Source organism: Lampetra fluviatilis, chromosome 7 (genome assembly GCF_964198595.1).
Source record: "Lampetra fluviatilis chromosome 7, kcLamFluv1.1, whole genome shotgun sequence".
NCBI classification, from domain to species: Eukaryota; Metazoa; Chordata; class Hyperoartia; order Petromyzontiformes; family Petromyzontidae; genus Lampetra; species Lampetra fluviatilis.
The window spans coordinates 1207749-1222881 of record NC_136281.1 but is presented as its reverse complement, the minus strand read 5'-3'; the positions used below and the strand labels follow the sequence as shown (position 1 = coordinate 1222881).

The window sequence follows — 15133 nt, the reverse complement described above, 5'->3', positions numbered from 1 at the left end:
ACAGTGGGACACGGTGCAGCGTTCACAACCGCTAGAATCCGAAATATCTCAAAAACAATAAAAGATAGAACAATGGCTCGCTTTTATTTTATTTGCTGTTTAACGCTTTATCAAAACAAAAAAAACGTAATCTTATATTTTGAACGGTTTCTAAAGGAAACCTCACACAAACATGTTTATGGTAAACTTAAAATCCAGATTTAGGGGCCTTAAAATAAAAAATCCCAGATTTTCTCCTGTTGTTTGTGTCCTAAAAACTACCTGTGTACCAAATTTCAGCTTTCTACCTTGAGGTGTTCGAGATATACAGATTAACTCCTTATATAGAAGATCGATACCACGATGGTCAGTGCGGGCTGCTGAAGGTGGCGAGCAAAAAGGGGAAGCATAGAGTTACAGTACAACCGAGTTTCCTGTACTGCTGCCCACCACAACCCAACCACAATTGAGACCAATGACTCGATGCATGCTCCCATTAAAAAAGCATCAGAGACCAGGAGGACATTCCCGTGCAGCCTACGCTTTAGCATATTTGGCGTTATTCCGAGTTACAATTGAGTTGGTACCGAGATCGTCGACAAATTTAACCCGTTCTTTTGTAAAACAAAAAAATTGTATGTAAAATTAAGCTTACACTACATTATTCGTTTGTGGATACATTACGCTACCGATGCCTCCGACCCCCAAGATCAGGGCGAGATGTGATCTCCATCCATCGCCGGGTATGCAGGAAGACTTGGTTTGGATCCCGACCCCGACGCCTATTTATTTAGAATCATGCGTTTAGAGTATTTGGCCTCTGCTATACATTGCCACGTGATGGTGATGATAGATAAAAGCGGCTTCGTCGAGATATAATTTGTAACAGGTCGCTTCTGAAAAAATAACTACATAGCTCAATGGGGCCTTTCCCGCAACGCTAAAATACAAACTCACTCTTTGGTTCTTTCGGTAAAGTCACGTAAGTAGTAAATAAAATAAATAAAATCACAACGTTTCGATTGCAACACAAGCAATCATCATCAGGTGGTAAAACCACAGCAAGAAAATTTTGCTGAAGTGGGAGAGAGAGTTGCCGTGGTAAGAAAGATATGAATGCATGCGGGGTATATGGAGGTTCGGGCTATCTGAAATTAGTTTTACACAAAACGCGATTTCTGCGGGGTATATGCGGGAAAATACCCGGCAGATATGATAGACAACTATTACAAAGCATATTCTTGCGGTAAAGTCACGTAGAAGGGAAACAATATAATAATAAAAAATATAAAACAATAAAATTCTCACGACGTTTCGACTGCAACACAAACAACCAAGAATATGAATCCCTGCAGTCACGAAAGCGTTAAATCAAAATTCACTACAAAGCAGTGATGGTTTTACCTGTTTAATAACATCCTTCCAATCATTGCTCAATAAATACAAGTTGACATTTAACTTTTGGTTTAAGTTCTCATCTCAGCTTGTGGGTGCCACCACGGATCCCACGGCGAGGCTGGCCCCGTGAGCAGCCACCAGCTGATCCCCCCGTGAGCCGTCAACCCCCGGGGGACATAACGAGCAACACCTCCGCCTGTTTGCGTGGCGACATATTAAACAGAACAACAAGATTGTAACTAAGATCATCTACACAACTATCAGATCTGTGCCGTCAAAGGGCGCCAATGATATTGAGCCCAACAAAGTCCGCTGACATCAACAAAATCGAACTTCCTGCCCCGACCTGCAGCCCCCGCGGGGACCCGCAGGGAAACTCGGGCGGCTTCACCCCGACCCAGGTCCCCCCCCCCCCCGGGCTCTCCTCGCCCCGGGGGTGGTTCCCCTCTGTCTCCTCACCCTCCTCCTCACACTCACCCTGGCTCTCCCCCTCCTCACCGTGGCTCTCCTCCTCACCCTGGCTCTCCCCTTCCTCACAGTGGCTCTCCTCACCCTCACCACCCTCCTCACCGTGGCTCTCCTCACCCTCACTCCGGTCCTCGCCGAGTGAGCAGCTCTCCCCGCAGCTCTCCCCGCAGCTCTGAGCGCTCCCCGGGGGTCTCTGTCCCCGCGCCGCTGCCGCACTTCCCCTGCGCGTGTCCCCGTCTCACACAGCTGGACGAGTCTGGGCGGCTGTGTCTGTCTCCGTCTGTCTCCGGGTATCTCTGTCCCGGGTGTCTGTGTGTCCCCGTGTCCGGGTGTGTCTCTGTCCCCGTGTCTCTGTCTCCCCGTGTGCCTGTGTGTCTCTGTGTCTCTGTCTCCGTGTCTCCCCGTGTGTATGTCTCCCCGTGTCTCTCTCTGTGTCTCTGTGTGTCTCCCCGTGTCTCTGTGTCTCTCCCCGTGTGAGCAGCCGCCACCGCCGCTGGGCCGCGTCCTTCGCACCACGCTGCGCGAGTCACGTGGGCGCCGGTCACGTGAAGAAGCAAGCGGCGAGTCACGTGGGAACTAGACGCTTGGATCACGTGGGCCGTGCCGGAAATGACGCGCATCCTTCTGACAACACGTGGGTGGGTCTTCACTTAAAGCTCTCGAGACAGCAGGAATTCATATTATTTGGGTCTTAAGGTAAAGTCACGGAGAACAATATTTTTTTTTACAAAAAAACTAAGACGTTTCCATCGCAAGACAAGCAATCGTCATCAGGAGAAAAAAAAGATGATTGCTTGTGTTGCGATCGAAACGTCATATTTCTTTGTATGTTTTTGTTCCACGTGACTTTACCGAAAGACCCAAAGAATGCGTGGGGGTGGGGGTGGATGGTGGGGGGTGGGGCTGGACGTCCGGCAGCCATGTTGGTTAGGTCAACCCCCTCCCCCCGAATCGAATCGCATTTTGGGATCGACGTTTCGATTCGCTCGTGGCTTCTTGTCCAAGGAGGGTTCCTGCCCAAGTAAAAACAAAGTTTAGTTTTAGTTTACTTCGTTTGAGCGATTTGTTTACCTTTCCTATACTTTGCACTCATATCGTGTTTTTTTTAAAGATATATAGTTTCTTGTTGAAACTTTCTGACTTTGACGTCTGTGAAAAAAAGAGCTTTACTGCTCATCGGATTCCTCCAGGACACACGAACACATTCTGATTCGGAAGTTTTCGCTGCAAGAACGCGATGATTGGGATGTAACAATCCCGATAGAGTCTTTTGGGGGGTTAATCTTCAGTTTCTTCCTTTCACTCGGCGCGTGAGACGTGACGGCGGCGCTCGATGGCCAGCCAACTCTTGCGACTGCCGCCACGGGGTCGTTGCCCGTGTAGCGGACGGGCCGCGCTATGAGAATGAGAATCGGTGTTTATACCGCGGGAGGAATCCGATGAGCTATAAAGCGCTTTTTCACGCATGTCGAGTAAGGGCACAGGGAGTCACAATGTTACAGCAATAATACAAAAACACACGATGGGTGTGCAATGTATCGAATAGGAAAAGCAGAAACTCGCTTAAAAATATACAAAAAAAACTAAACATGCTTTTTTTTATTTAAGCAGGTAATGCCGACCGAGCTATTCACTTATTTTCCAGAAGCGACCTGGCAATCACAAATGATAGCTCAACAAAGTGGCCTGCACGGGGACATTTATGACAGCCAAATAATCGATTAAATGTTCAAAAATAGCTTATTTTTGCACATTCTTGTATGACATAGTTTTTTGTGTTTTATATTTGTTTACTATTTTACATTTTCATAAACATACAAATAGACAAAAATAAATATCCTCCTGTAAAAAGTACTTGCACGTACCGTGCCGACCACTCCAATCTCGAAGGTCCTGCATGTTGTGATGCACGTGGCACCACTGCGTTCTTTGATTCAATACAACCGACGGTACTATTTGGTTCTTTCGGTAAAGTCACGTAGGTATCAAATAAATTAAATTTAAATCACGACGTTTCGATTGCAACACAAGCAATCATCATCAGGTGGGAAAACCACAGCAAGAAAAAAATGTCCCACTTAAGCAAACAATTCTCTTGCTGTGGTTTTCCCACCTGATGATTGCTTGTGTTGCAATCGAAACCTCGTGATTTAATTTAGTTTATACCTACGTGACTTTACTGAAAGAACCAAAGAGTATGAATCCCTGCAGTCACGAAAACTTCAAATCTAGATTACAACCGACGGTGTTTGACGATCGCCGGACCGATGCATCCTTTGAGAGCGGTGCTCCGGTGGAACTCCGAATGACACAACGCCGGATCGCAGTGTGTATATTTTATATTTGTATTACCGCGGTTATCAGTCACGAAATAATGTACATACGTGCAGTATTTTCATCGTTTAACTCGCATGTATGGAGTGTATAATGTACTAACTACAGGCTACTTCAAAAAAATGCTAACACTTATATGGGACTATCGTTTTAATGGAAAGAACGGATAATACACTAACATAGCAAATGTAATGTTAACAGTTTCAAAAAGTCAGTCTCCACTTGTTCGCCATCATTGTCAACACATTCATGGAATCTTCTCCAGATGGTCTCTAGAGCCCAGAGGCACATTGCTTGTGGTATTGTTGCAAATTCTCAGAAGTGTTTAAAAAAATGTTGAAGCACCTTGCAATTACAAGTTGCTACGAATTTCGCTGATCTCATTGTCGTGTGAGGCTCACATACCAGACATTGGAGAAGTATAATAATGATAATTTATTGGTGGATTAAGGCCTCCCCCCCCATGCCATGTTGGTCTGGGGTGGTCGGTTGACCGCAGTGTACTTCATCACGCGGTTCAAAGCAGGTTGGTGAAAGGGGATTTACCAGTTGGTGGGTGTTAACATTTTTTTGAAGCACCCTGAATATCTATATTTATCATGCACCTGGTGAAGATCGCCTTTGGAACGGGTTTTCCGGTTTGGTTTGGGACCACAGCCGGATAATGTTGGAAGCAGCCGGATAATCGCTGATCATCTGTAAACCTGTTCTGAGTGGCCGTGTTTCGTCTTCTGCAGGCAGAAGACTTCACGCGAACCCGCCCCGTGCCACGAGGGGGCGCAACAGTCGCGCCGTGGCCACAGGCACCGCACAAACCGTGGGGGGATGCAGCGACAACGTCGACACGCTTCCAACTCCTGGGTGGATTGTTCGGCAGCATAATCGTTGTGTCCTGGAGGAATCCGATGAGCTATAAAGCTCGTTTTTACAGATGCCCAGTAGGGGCACGGGGATGAGAATTTTACAACAACAACAAACTACAAAAAACACGATAGGGTGGCTGGAAGGCTTTGATCTAGCAGTGGACTGATCATGGCTGATGACATAGTCTGCTATATATATAAAACATCTACATGTCTCTGTAACTTCTCTATAAAAAAAACAATATCGCATCAATGACACCTACGTAACATGTCTTGTTTAACATCTCTGATATCGTTCTACACAACCACAGACCGCCACTCAATAGGAAGGAGACGATTATCTGCGCATCTAATTGGTTACATTCTCCAAAGCGACGCTCATGATCACTGTATTACAAAGTTATTACATTACAATATTGTTATGAAACGTAAGGTCGGCCATTCTAAGGCCATTTCATGTCTTCACTTGTTTGGCGGGTTTATTTGTAATAAATTGTACGATTGTGACTGAAAGCAGCATGTAATTGTCACACTCCTTGTAAAATACACGAGAAACTGGCTAAACGGGATAATCCGCGTAGCAAACAAACTTCGTTCGCATGAAAAATGGGAGCTTTTTGTATGAAAACACAAGTTTTACCCTTTCTGGAAATAAGGCAGGTGTTAAGATGTCCAAGCACCACATAGAAACCTGTTTTATTGCCAGAAAGGGTAAAACTAATTCTTATTTTTTCATACTTATCATGGTCAGCAGTGTCGCCACAGTTAAATATAAACAGGACTTTCCAAGACAAGTTACGTTATCTTAACCGGTTCTGGGCAAAGTCACATTCAACCTGATTTCAAATGTATGGATGTTAAAGAATTACCACCATCCTTCAAATATCGAACAAATTATTGTTGACTAACGGTCTACTATTTCGGTAAACTGATACATCTTCTTGGTTCTTTCGGTAAAGTCACGTAGAATGGAAATAATAAAGTAATAAAAATAATACAAGGAAATATATAATTATTTTATTATGTTGTATTTTTATTATTTTATTATTTCCATTCTACGTGACTTTACCGAAAAAACCAAGAAGATGAATAGGGTTTTCCCTAATGATGGTTATACATGTACTTGATTAACCCAGCTAATTTTAGGAAATGTATTCTGAACACTGTATACTAATTCCCATCAGCAGTCAGACTTAACATATGCTGCTGGGTTGCCAGAAGAAATTGACAAAAGCACTCCATATCTAAGCGATGGGCTCTGTTAAACGCAATACATCAATAAGAATGCATGCGTTGCTGGCAAGCATTCTTTATACACGCAAACATTACCCCAGTGAGCGACATTAAACATGAAACGTGACTTGGCGAGGATTTTTAGACTAATTTAGTTTTTTGTTTGGGAAAAAAAGCAATTTAGTAAACTGTCCAGTGTAAATAACTCAAGTCCTTATTAATATCACACTTCATCACGTGTTTCTACTTTGTTTCAAATCGCTCAGGTTTAATTATATTAATGCGGGGTTTCCCAAACCCCAGTCCTTACGATCCACACCGCGATGTCTTTCCGCGTTTACCAATTTACTAATTCAAATACAAACCAACTCGTTCCACACTGCACGCGCCCAATGATTGTTAAACACGTCCCACGTGACGCGATTCAAATCAAGATTGATAACGCAGTGAGTGTACAAACTTGTTCCACGTAACGGAGAGTTAATTGCTTAACACTGCGTCACGTCGAACATGTTTCGCAATCATCGGACGTGTGCAGCTTGGAACGAGTCAATTAATATTTTGAATCGGGGGTGTAAATTGGTAAACGCGGATGGACGGAGCGCGGCGAGTCTTCAGGACCGGGGTTGCAGAAACCCTGCAGGACTCTGCAGGGTGCTCCAGGAGATGTCTTGTGAACTTCAATTCATTTACCCCAAACTTGTTTTACCTTTGCATATTCATTTCTGTTTTGAATAAACCTTACTTTTAAAATATCAAGTTTTATAGAATTTCACGGGGGTCACCCTGTATAATGAATTCCACACAGAAATGAAAATGCAGCATACCATATGCGCAATTTGTTTACAATCTTGATACATATTTAAAAGGGTGAACTGCTAAATCTATCAAATTATCTATTGTAACTCATGTTTGAAATTAGTTTGTTATTCAGATTACACTCACAATCGAGACAAACGTTGTGGAGAGGAAATTGTATTAAAAAAGTTATATTGTTAACATCACACAGTATAGTAAGTAAAAAAAAAACATGCTTTTATTATATGTAATTTACAAATAATTATACGGTATATTATAATTTGACTTTAAGCGTAGTTGTTCTCAACCACTAATCCCCATGCCTCTGCCTCAAAAATATAACGAAGGTGACACCAGGGCCACAATAACACGGAGATCAGATGTCAACACCTCTCGTCATCGCGGTGTTAGTCTGGCATGTGTTTCATGTTGGGTGCTTTTGTTTTGTCGCTGGAACGTGACAATGACGTTGGCCGCGCACATTTTAACTTTCACCTGCCCATGATCCATGCCACATGATTATGCCCCTCCTAAAGGCGTTTAAAGCGCCCCCACGGGCTGAGAACCACTCACTGCTTGAGTTTCTGTTCTCTTTCCATGCTGGAGTCAATCAAATACTGTGCCCATTAACTGAGAAAACATGAAGGAACATTCAAATCAAGATGAAGGAACATTCCTCTTAATCCAGTTCTGTATGTTACAAAAGGGATTTTAAGCATCATTCCAAAACACATTTTTTGTTAGGAATGGAATAAAAATTAGCACGCGTCTGTTAAAATGGGAACGGAACAAAACTGTTCTTGTGAATCGGTCCCCATTAGTAATTAAGATCTTTAAACACTGGATGCAAACGGAAATAAACCGCAGAAACTGCGGCACACTTAAAACCCCTATGGTGGCATTACTGTTACAACGTGTTGCAATTGGCATATCCTTCCAGTGCTAAAGCAGATTATTATCAGGTTCAATCAGCATTTGTCAGCCTCTTGAGTAGGCCATAACTTTATTCACAGTATAAATAAAATTGCTAGCCTAGCTCTGAAGCGTGTCGTCTATCAGCTGAATACAAAATGCATCACTTCTATCCACCTTGTGTGCGAGGATATTGAGGTTCAGATTGTGACGATACCGTGAGCAGTAACAAGAGACCTAGGGATTAGTGTGGCAGAGACGAATAACACGGGGAGGAAAAATTCAGACAAAAGAAATTGGAATGCCTGACCAGATGAACTTGACCATGTGGCGACAAAGCACGTGTGCACAACACAAAGCCTTAAGGTGAATGCTGCAACTTTCCCTCACGTAAAAAAATTGACAGGGTCTATATTTAATAAACAAGACGTAAAAAAATATCTCGCCAAGATGTTTCTCCCAAATGTAATATTTTTTATTTCTGGACGTTTCAACAGCCAATCCTGACACATTTTTACTCCTGTTAGTCACTTGGCACTACACACTTTTACATTTTTATTTAAAGCTTTCGTGACTGCAGGGATTCATATTCTTGGTTCTTTCGGTAAAGTCACGTAGAAGGGAAACAATATTTTTTATTATTATTTTATTGTTTCCCTTCGACGTGACTTTACCGATAGAACCAATATGTATTACGTTAATTAGGCCATATGGTGTTCATGAAGGTCTCTTGCCGAAACAATCAGGAAACTCCGCAGCATTTATTGGTCAGCCTGCTCTCCCACTCCAATGTGTGGGTGCATTCAAACCCAGCTCTGGTATCCGGAGTATTTGGTGAGTCCCACACGGGCAAGTGACAAGCCGATGATCACAGCAGGCGTGTGCTGTCGTCTGCCCTCTGGTCCGGTGATCTCAGCAACCTCCAACTTCTCTCCTGGCTCCACCAGATCCATCTTCTTGCTTCACTCCACATGCTCCTTTGTGGCCTCTTTAGCCTGCCCCCACGAGCCCCGATTGGTCCGAGGTCATAGAATGTCACCACAAGATGTCATTTAATCCTGATCGAGATTACCTATACCATCTTTAGCACCAAATGTCAGTTATTATATTAATTCCGTAACATGATCCTTATGGCGGTACCCCGGGGTACCAAATAATACAAACTGGCCGAGGCAATGAAATGTTTTATTTCTGGGACATTATTTTTTCCCAGCGGTGTACTTAACTCCGCTACTGGGGTACCAACCAATCCGTTATCAGTGCCACACTCCGCGATGTCGAATCGCGGCGAGGACGATTGCGCCGAAACCCTGAACGCTCGTACGCACCATAGTGGTGCATCGTGTACAGCTCTTCGAGATGAGTCGATTGCCGCATCGCCGACCATCAACAGACTGCATCACGGACATCATACGAGAGCTGGGGTACTATGGAACCCCGGGGTTATCGCCTTAAAGTTCACGTGTAAATGTGCATACAGATTTAAGGGGCGTCGGGGGGGGGGGGCTGTGAACACAATTTTAGCCTGAATCAATGCACGGGTCTAAATTGAGCAAGTACTCGGACTTTCTTCTAAGGCACACACACAAGCCCAGCTGGAATGTCTCTTTCCCAGACACAGCACTGACCACGTGTACATCATGTGTATTCCACCAGTGCTGACACCTCGACCGGGCTGCCGCTGAGAACACAGCTTACCACGAGCTTCTGCGAGGCACCAGATGTGTAATCATTCATTAAGAGCTTACTTGGTTTTAATCAGTTCATTGAATCAATCGCGACTCACACCCGACTACAAATAAATGGGAACGACCTCCTTGTGGATGGCGGTATTTCTGGCGATAGCCAAGCTTATTGTTGTGGTTGCTCCTCTGCCCATTGTACAGAGATCTCATCCTTGACCCCTATTGAACTCAGTAGCTGTAGTGTGTGCAATTACTCATTATTCATGGACGTATTCTTTCTATGCACGTTTTTTCTCCCAAGGATCAGTGTAGTAAATTACGATATTGGTCCTGGACATCACCACGGACAAGAGATCTGTATAAACAGAACGTTGTGGGGTTAAGTTTACGTATCGCACTCCAGTCTGTGGCATGCGTTGTACAATCACCTACCACTTTGGGAACCCGCTCCAATTGCATCTCTTTCTGACGGGAACCATGAGGACAGGTACGCTCACGAATGGGTAAGCTCAGAAAATTGGGAGTGCAGCGTTGCACTGTTTCGGAAGAACGATCGCAATTGGTCATTAATATGCGTGTATTAATGCGCATTAAAATGTTGTGCACGGAAACAGGATACACACTACTGGCTGCTGAGAAAAATATCTTTAATGCAAGTTATGTCGCCACATCAGTAGTATTGTATAGTATATAAAATGCCATGCAAAGAGATGAGCATGGCTACTGAACATGGTAAAACTTTCAAAGGTCAGAGGAAGAAATGTAAAGGGTAGCGAGTTCGGAAAGTGTCGAATCTGGACGGCAGCAAGATGCCACGTGTTCTGTATGGAGGGGGGGGGGGTCGCTTGCAAATGAGGATTTCACCCAATACAAAACAATTCCAAATCAAGCTAAAATCGTATTCAAAGTGCTTCATAATGTCTCAAAGGCTAAACTGGACTATTCTACGTCAAAATTGCTGGGTATGATGGTCCCTCTGGTGGAAACTCTTCGCCAGCAGTTGCATGAGCAAGCAATTGCAGGGCTGCACCTTCACCTTTCACGGTGGTCAGAGTGGAGCTGCTAGTTCTGGCAGGAACTGCACGAGGTAAACACACACATATATATCCAATCGAGCCTGAGGGGGAGGTTCTGCTGCAGTCATCACCCGATATCAAACACGGCCGCTTCCTCGCGAAGTCGGCACAGCAGCCGTCACGCACACCAACCCCCGCCGGCCCTGTCCTGAGACCTGCACCACGCCATGTATTTACCTATGGTTTACGCAACAGGTGAGAAGCAGTGGTGTGCATGCATGCATGTTCGGTGCACTAGAATTCCGGCTAGCGTGTCAGGGTTTTCAACGAGTTTAAAGGGTTTTAAAGGAATTCTTACCGACTTCTTGAATAATGTAGTTGGAAAAAAAAATTGACTTATGACCACGTGTTTACCGGGTTTGCTATCAAGCAGACAGAAAACATTCATACACCAACACAAACATTCACGGCATGCACGACAACAGTACACAATACATTTTTCAAGGGCTAGTTAACGGCTGTTAACATAACCAAAAACATTTTTGTCCTAATGCATGTGCTCGTAGAAATGCAGTTTCTGCCAATATATCAATGGAAAAGGATATTTTCACTATTTTTGCAGATTTGGCAATTGTTGTTGGATACCGATTTCTCGCCACCACCAGCATTAGGTTCGATATCTTGAAGGCTTAAATCTACACCATTGACATATATTACCACACAACATTGCAGAAAGGCATAACGTAAACAAAATATATAAAAGAATTGGTTCTTGTATCTAGGGCTCAAGCCTGTTCAATGACACAAAGTAGAAAACGCTGTGCAAGTACACAGTGAGGCAATTGTACATCAGGCATGTGACAGTGTAAGGTGTTTTGATGAATTTTATGTCAATTAAAAATGAAGAATTACACAGGCGTCACAGGAAATCAATTATTGGTAGACAGTGGGGTAAGTAGGTGGTGACCGATCTCATTTGCTCCAGAAGCCCCCTCCCTCCCCTCCTGCACTCACAGCATCACATGGGCTGCATGAGCAGTTAGTCGGCTATGAATCACACGCCACAACATTTAGGTCAATGCACAGAAAAATTAAGCCAGATTTATTGATTACACACAATAGGAGGCAAAGCCATGCACACACAATTAACTACACCATCGGGTGACATTTCCTTTGTACAATTTTCTGCATTATCTTTCTCATCCTCAACACACACACATGCAGCAAATGAACAATTTATAGACTTGTTGACATGAAATGTTCACATTAGGTGTGCATTTAAGCAGCCTGTGTATGCCTTTGACCCTTTTTGATTGTGCAACACATTACTGCAGCCACCCAGTGAGCAAAGCCATGAAGACAACAAGCTTTTAAACTGGTTTGCCTACGCAAATTCGGGTCTTATAATCAGTCTGATGTAATTACAGATTAGTTCACAGTATGAATTATCTACAGTTTGTAACTGGATCTCTACATCGGAGTCATGTGTTAGCAATGTATATATACACTTAATGCTATGAAAAGTGGGATTTTCTTTAAATAATAGAACACACCTTGTACTCCCAATTATAACAAACACTGTTACGTTTAAACGCCTCTATCTGTAGCAAATTTGCTTCGAGGCACGGCAAAACTATTACAGTGAGTGCTGAGAGCAAAGAGATCAGTAGGTCGTCAAGGTAGCGTGGTCGCGGTTTGTCTCTGCGTCTCATTCAGACTGAGGAAGGCGGCAAGGGCTTGGAAGGGACAAGGGGATCAGGCGCACACAAACACAAATATACACACGCGCGAGTTTTGCAAAGGGGTGAGGCAGACACCCCTTCCCAAACACGCAGCCCATCGTCCGAGCCACAACGGTCCCCTCCCTCCTCAGTGCTCCTCTGCAGAGAAGCGGCGAATCTGCTGCAGGCGGTCGCTGGGCTGCACCCAGTTGTTGTCGTGCAGGCCCACCTTGCAGCCTGCGGCATCGCGGTCAGGCTTACGGCAGCACATCCAGTAGGAGCGGCCGTAGAGGAGGTCGCGGTGGTACGGCTTTGGATGCCAACGGCAGAGAGACACGTCCCCACGCTGGTACCGCTTTCGACACTGTTTGCAAGGGTCATCGCTGTAACGCGGGTCGTCACTCCAGCGAGAGTCCGTGGCTCGAATGTCGTACGCCTCGATAAGCCACTTGAAGTCGCGGCACGTGCACTTGAGCGCCGCCAAGCAGCGTGTTGGAAGGTAACCGAACATCTGAGCGAGCACGTGGTCCGGTAGGGATAACATGTATTGCCGAGGCTCCAGAAGTTGCTGAATGCGGAAACGTGTTTCCAAAAACTCGTGCGACACGGCCTTTTTGCACTTGCTGGGTGACAGCTTTGGACTGCTTTGCTCTTCTACGCAATCACCTGATGTGACCTCCGACAAAGCCGGTGCTAAGCTTTTCTCCAAACCCTTTTCAGACACCGCAGGTGCTGCAAGCAGGAAGAGCTGGCCGGGAATCAAGTCGGCCAGCGAGGAGCCTTCATTGTTGGCACATCCGTCTGGTTCCGTTCTTGCCTCAGTGCAATGGGTGCTCTGCTCCGTTGCCCCGGCGACATCACCGTCCACAGCGAGCCGTATGGTGCTGGCGGCCTGCAAGCCAGTTAAGGCCATTCCCTTTGTGTCACCTGAAGAGGCGTCATCATACACCTCTGCGGGCTTTGTGGCAGTGCTTCCTGGAGGGCTACTGTCCCTTGTGCACAGGGACTTGCAGACAGATGAAAGGGCGACACAAAGAGAAGGCGAAGTTTTACAGACTTTTGGATCCTGACAAACGACGTCTGCAGGACTTTGACCTTCTGCTGAAGCCACAAGCTGGGAACAAAATGGCCCCTTTTCGTGATCAATTTTACTCTCGCCATCTACTACTGCAGGAGAAGCAGGCGTAGAGGAAATTTGAACAAAGTTTTCTACAGTGGCACCTGCAGTCAAAGTGCATCTATCATTGCTTGGGCTGGTCTGAACAGCAGGAGAGCTGGCAAGGGACAATGAATAATCTTCACCAGCCAGTGCTTCTGCACTAAAAGTGTCAGTGGCGTCAGCGTCGCGTGCAGGCTGTGAGGCAGCCGAGGCAGAGGAGCAAGATGCGGCCGAGGACGAAATGGAGATCTTCTTGAAAGAGCGACGCAGGCTGCTGTTGCGAGAAAGGCTGCAGGATGTTCGGTCTCCGGGCTGCTGTTGCTTCAGGCTCTCCAATTCAAGCCGTGCGATTGCCTCCGTTACGCGCACAGACTCGGCAGGTAACTCCCCACACGCACTGGGCTGGGTGCCGCTGTCCACACGAACACGCTCGCACCACGTCTCCACGTGGGGCCTGTCGCACCAGGCCCTCGCTAAGCTGTCTCCCACAGAACAGGAAACAGGAGGTGAGCACGCAGCGTCTAGAGAATGTTTCTGAAGATCAGGTTCTTGGCTCACAGCCGCGGCATCAGACGCATGAGCCGACGAGCTGCTTCCAACTCGACTCCTGCCCACGCCTTCTCTTGCACTCTTACCCTCCAACAGTGCTACCTTTTCCAGCACGGACAGCATGTCACTCTCTGACAGCACATTCTCATTGCAGCTTTCAAGCCCGTCTGAGCAGGCATTTGCCATTCGCCCATCGGGCTCCTTAAACGCGCTTGTGGAGCATTGGCAGGCGGCCTCCGGCACAGACCGGGCATTCTGAGCCAACGCCACGTCAGAGTCCTGCGACTTGCGACGTCGCTTCGCCTTGGTGCAGCCCTGCTCCCAGGGGTTCTTCACCTTGAGCTGCCCGTTCCAGCTGTTACACTGGTTGCGAATGAAGAAGGCGATCTTCTCGCGAGTGTTGCCAGGCTTGATCACGGACAGTATATCCAGCTGCACGCGCTGCTCCTCTCCGCTGTGGGCTGCCGCCGCCGCCGCTGCTGCCGCCGCCATGCATGCCTCGCACACCACCTTGGGCTCTGCCTGTCGGTCCAAGCACCACTCGGCCGCGTCCCGCATCAGGCTGCGGCCGCCACCTCCGCCCGAACCACCCCCGTTGGCCTTGCCCCGGGCTGGCTTTCCACTGCAAGCCCTGCAGAAGGCGACGCCGCCGACCGCACCGCCCACAGCACTCCACACCACGCGACTCCCAAAGCCAGTGATGCTCATGCTAGACTGTGCGCTGCGGAAATAGCGCTTGGCCCGCTCGAAGAGCTGTGAGGAGGGGGACGCCGCCTTGCCATGGCTGCCCGCATATGGCTTCAGCTGCATGCTGAGCTGGCTGCGGAGACAAGGAAGAAGCACAGGAAACCGGCGTGAGCTTGAAAATGATGGTAAGAGCACAACAACGTTACATCCGAAATTATAATCACATCAGAACAGCATGCAAATAATAATAATTAATTCCATATGGAAACATTTTCATTGGTTAATGTCAACACTTTTTCATGCTTTTATTGAAGTAAAAAAAAACCCAAGT

At 46.2% G+C, this 15133-nt stretch overlaps 2 protein-coding genes across 12 annotated transcripts in view; both read right to left on the bottom strand.

The window, feature by feature from the left end:
• WDR81 (WD repeat domain 81) overlaps positions 1 to 2363 on the bottom strand; it is a 34789-nt gene extending 32426 nt beyond the window's left edge. For 2 of the 5 annotated variants that reach the window (XM_078858097.1, XM_078858102.1), the window contains exon 1: positions 1948 to 2363. The gene's annotated coding sequence lies outside the window, so the exon portion shown is untranslated. The other 3 variants (XM_078858100.1, XM_078858101.1, XM_078858098.1) reach the window with 3 other exon arrangements.
• Positions 2364 to 10300: 7937 nt separating this feature from the next.
• LOC144933384 (F-box only protein 34-like) overlaps positions 10301 to 15133 on the bottom strand; it is a 50353-nt gene continuing 45520 nt past the window's right edge. For 6 of the 7 annotated variants that reach the window (XM_078858090.1, XM_078858094.1, XM_078858091.1 and 3 more), the window contains one exon: positions 10301 to 14935. In XM_078858090.1, the coding sequence (XP_078714216.1) occupies positions 12556 to 14935 (2380 nt within the window). In that variant the 3' untranslated portion in view covers positions 10301 to 12555. The remainder of the gene's footprint in view (positions 14936 to 15133) is intronic. The other variant, XM_078858096.1, reaches the window with a different exon arrangement.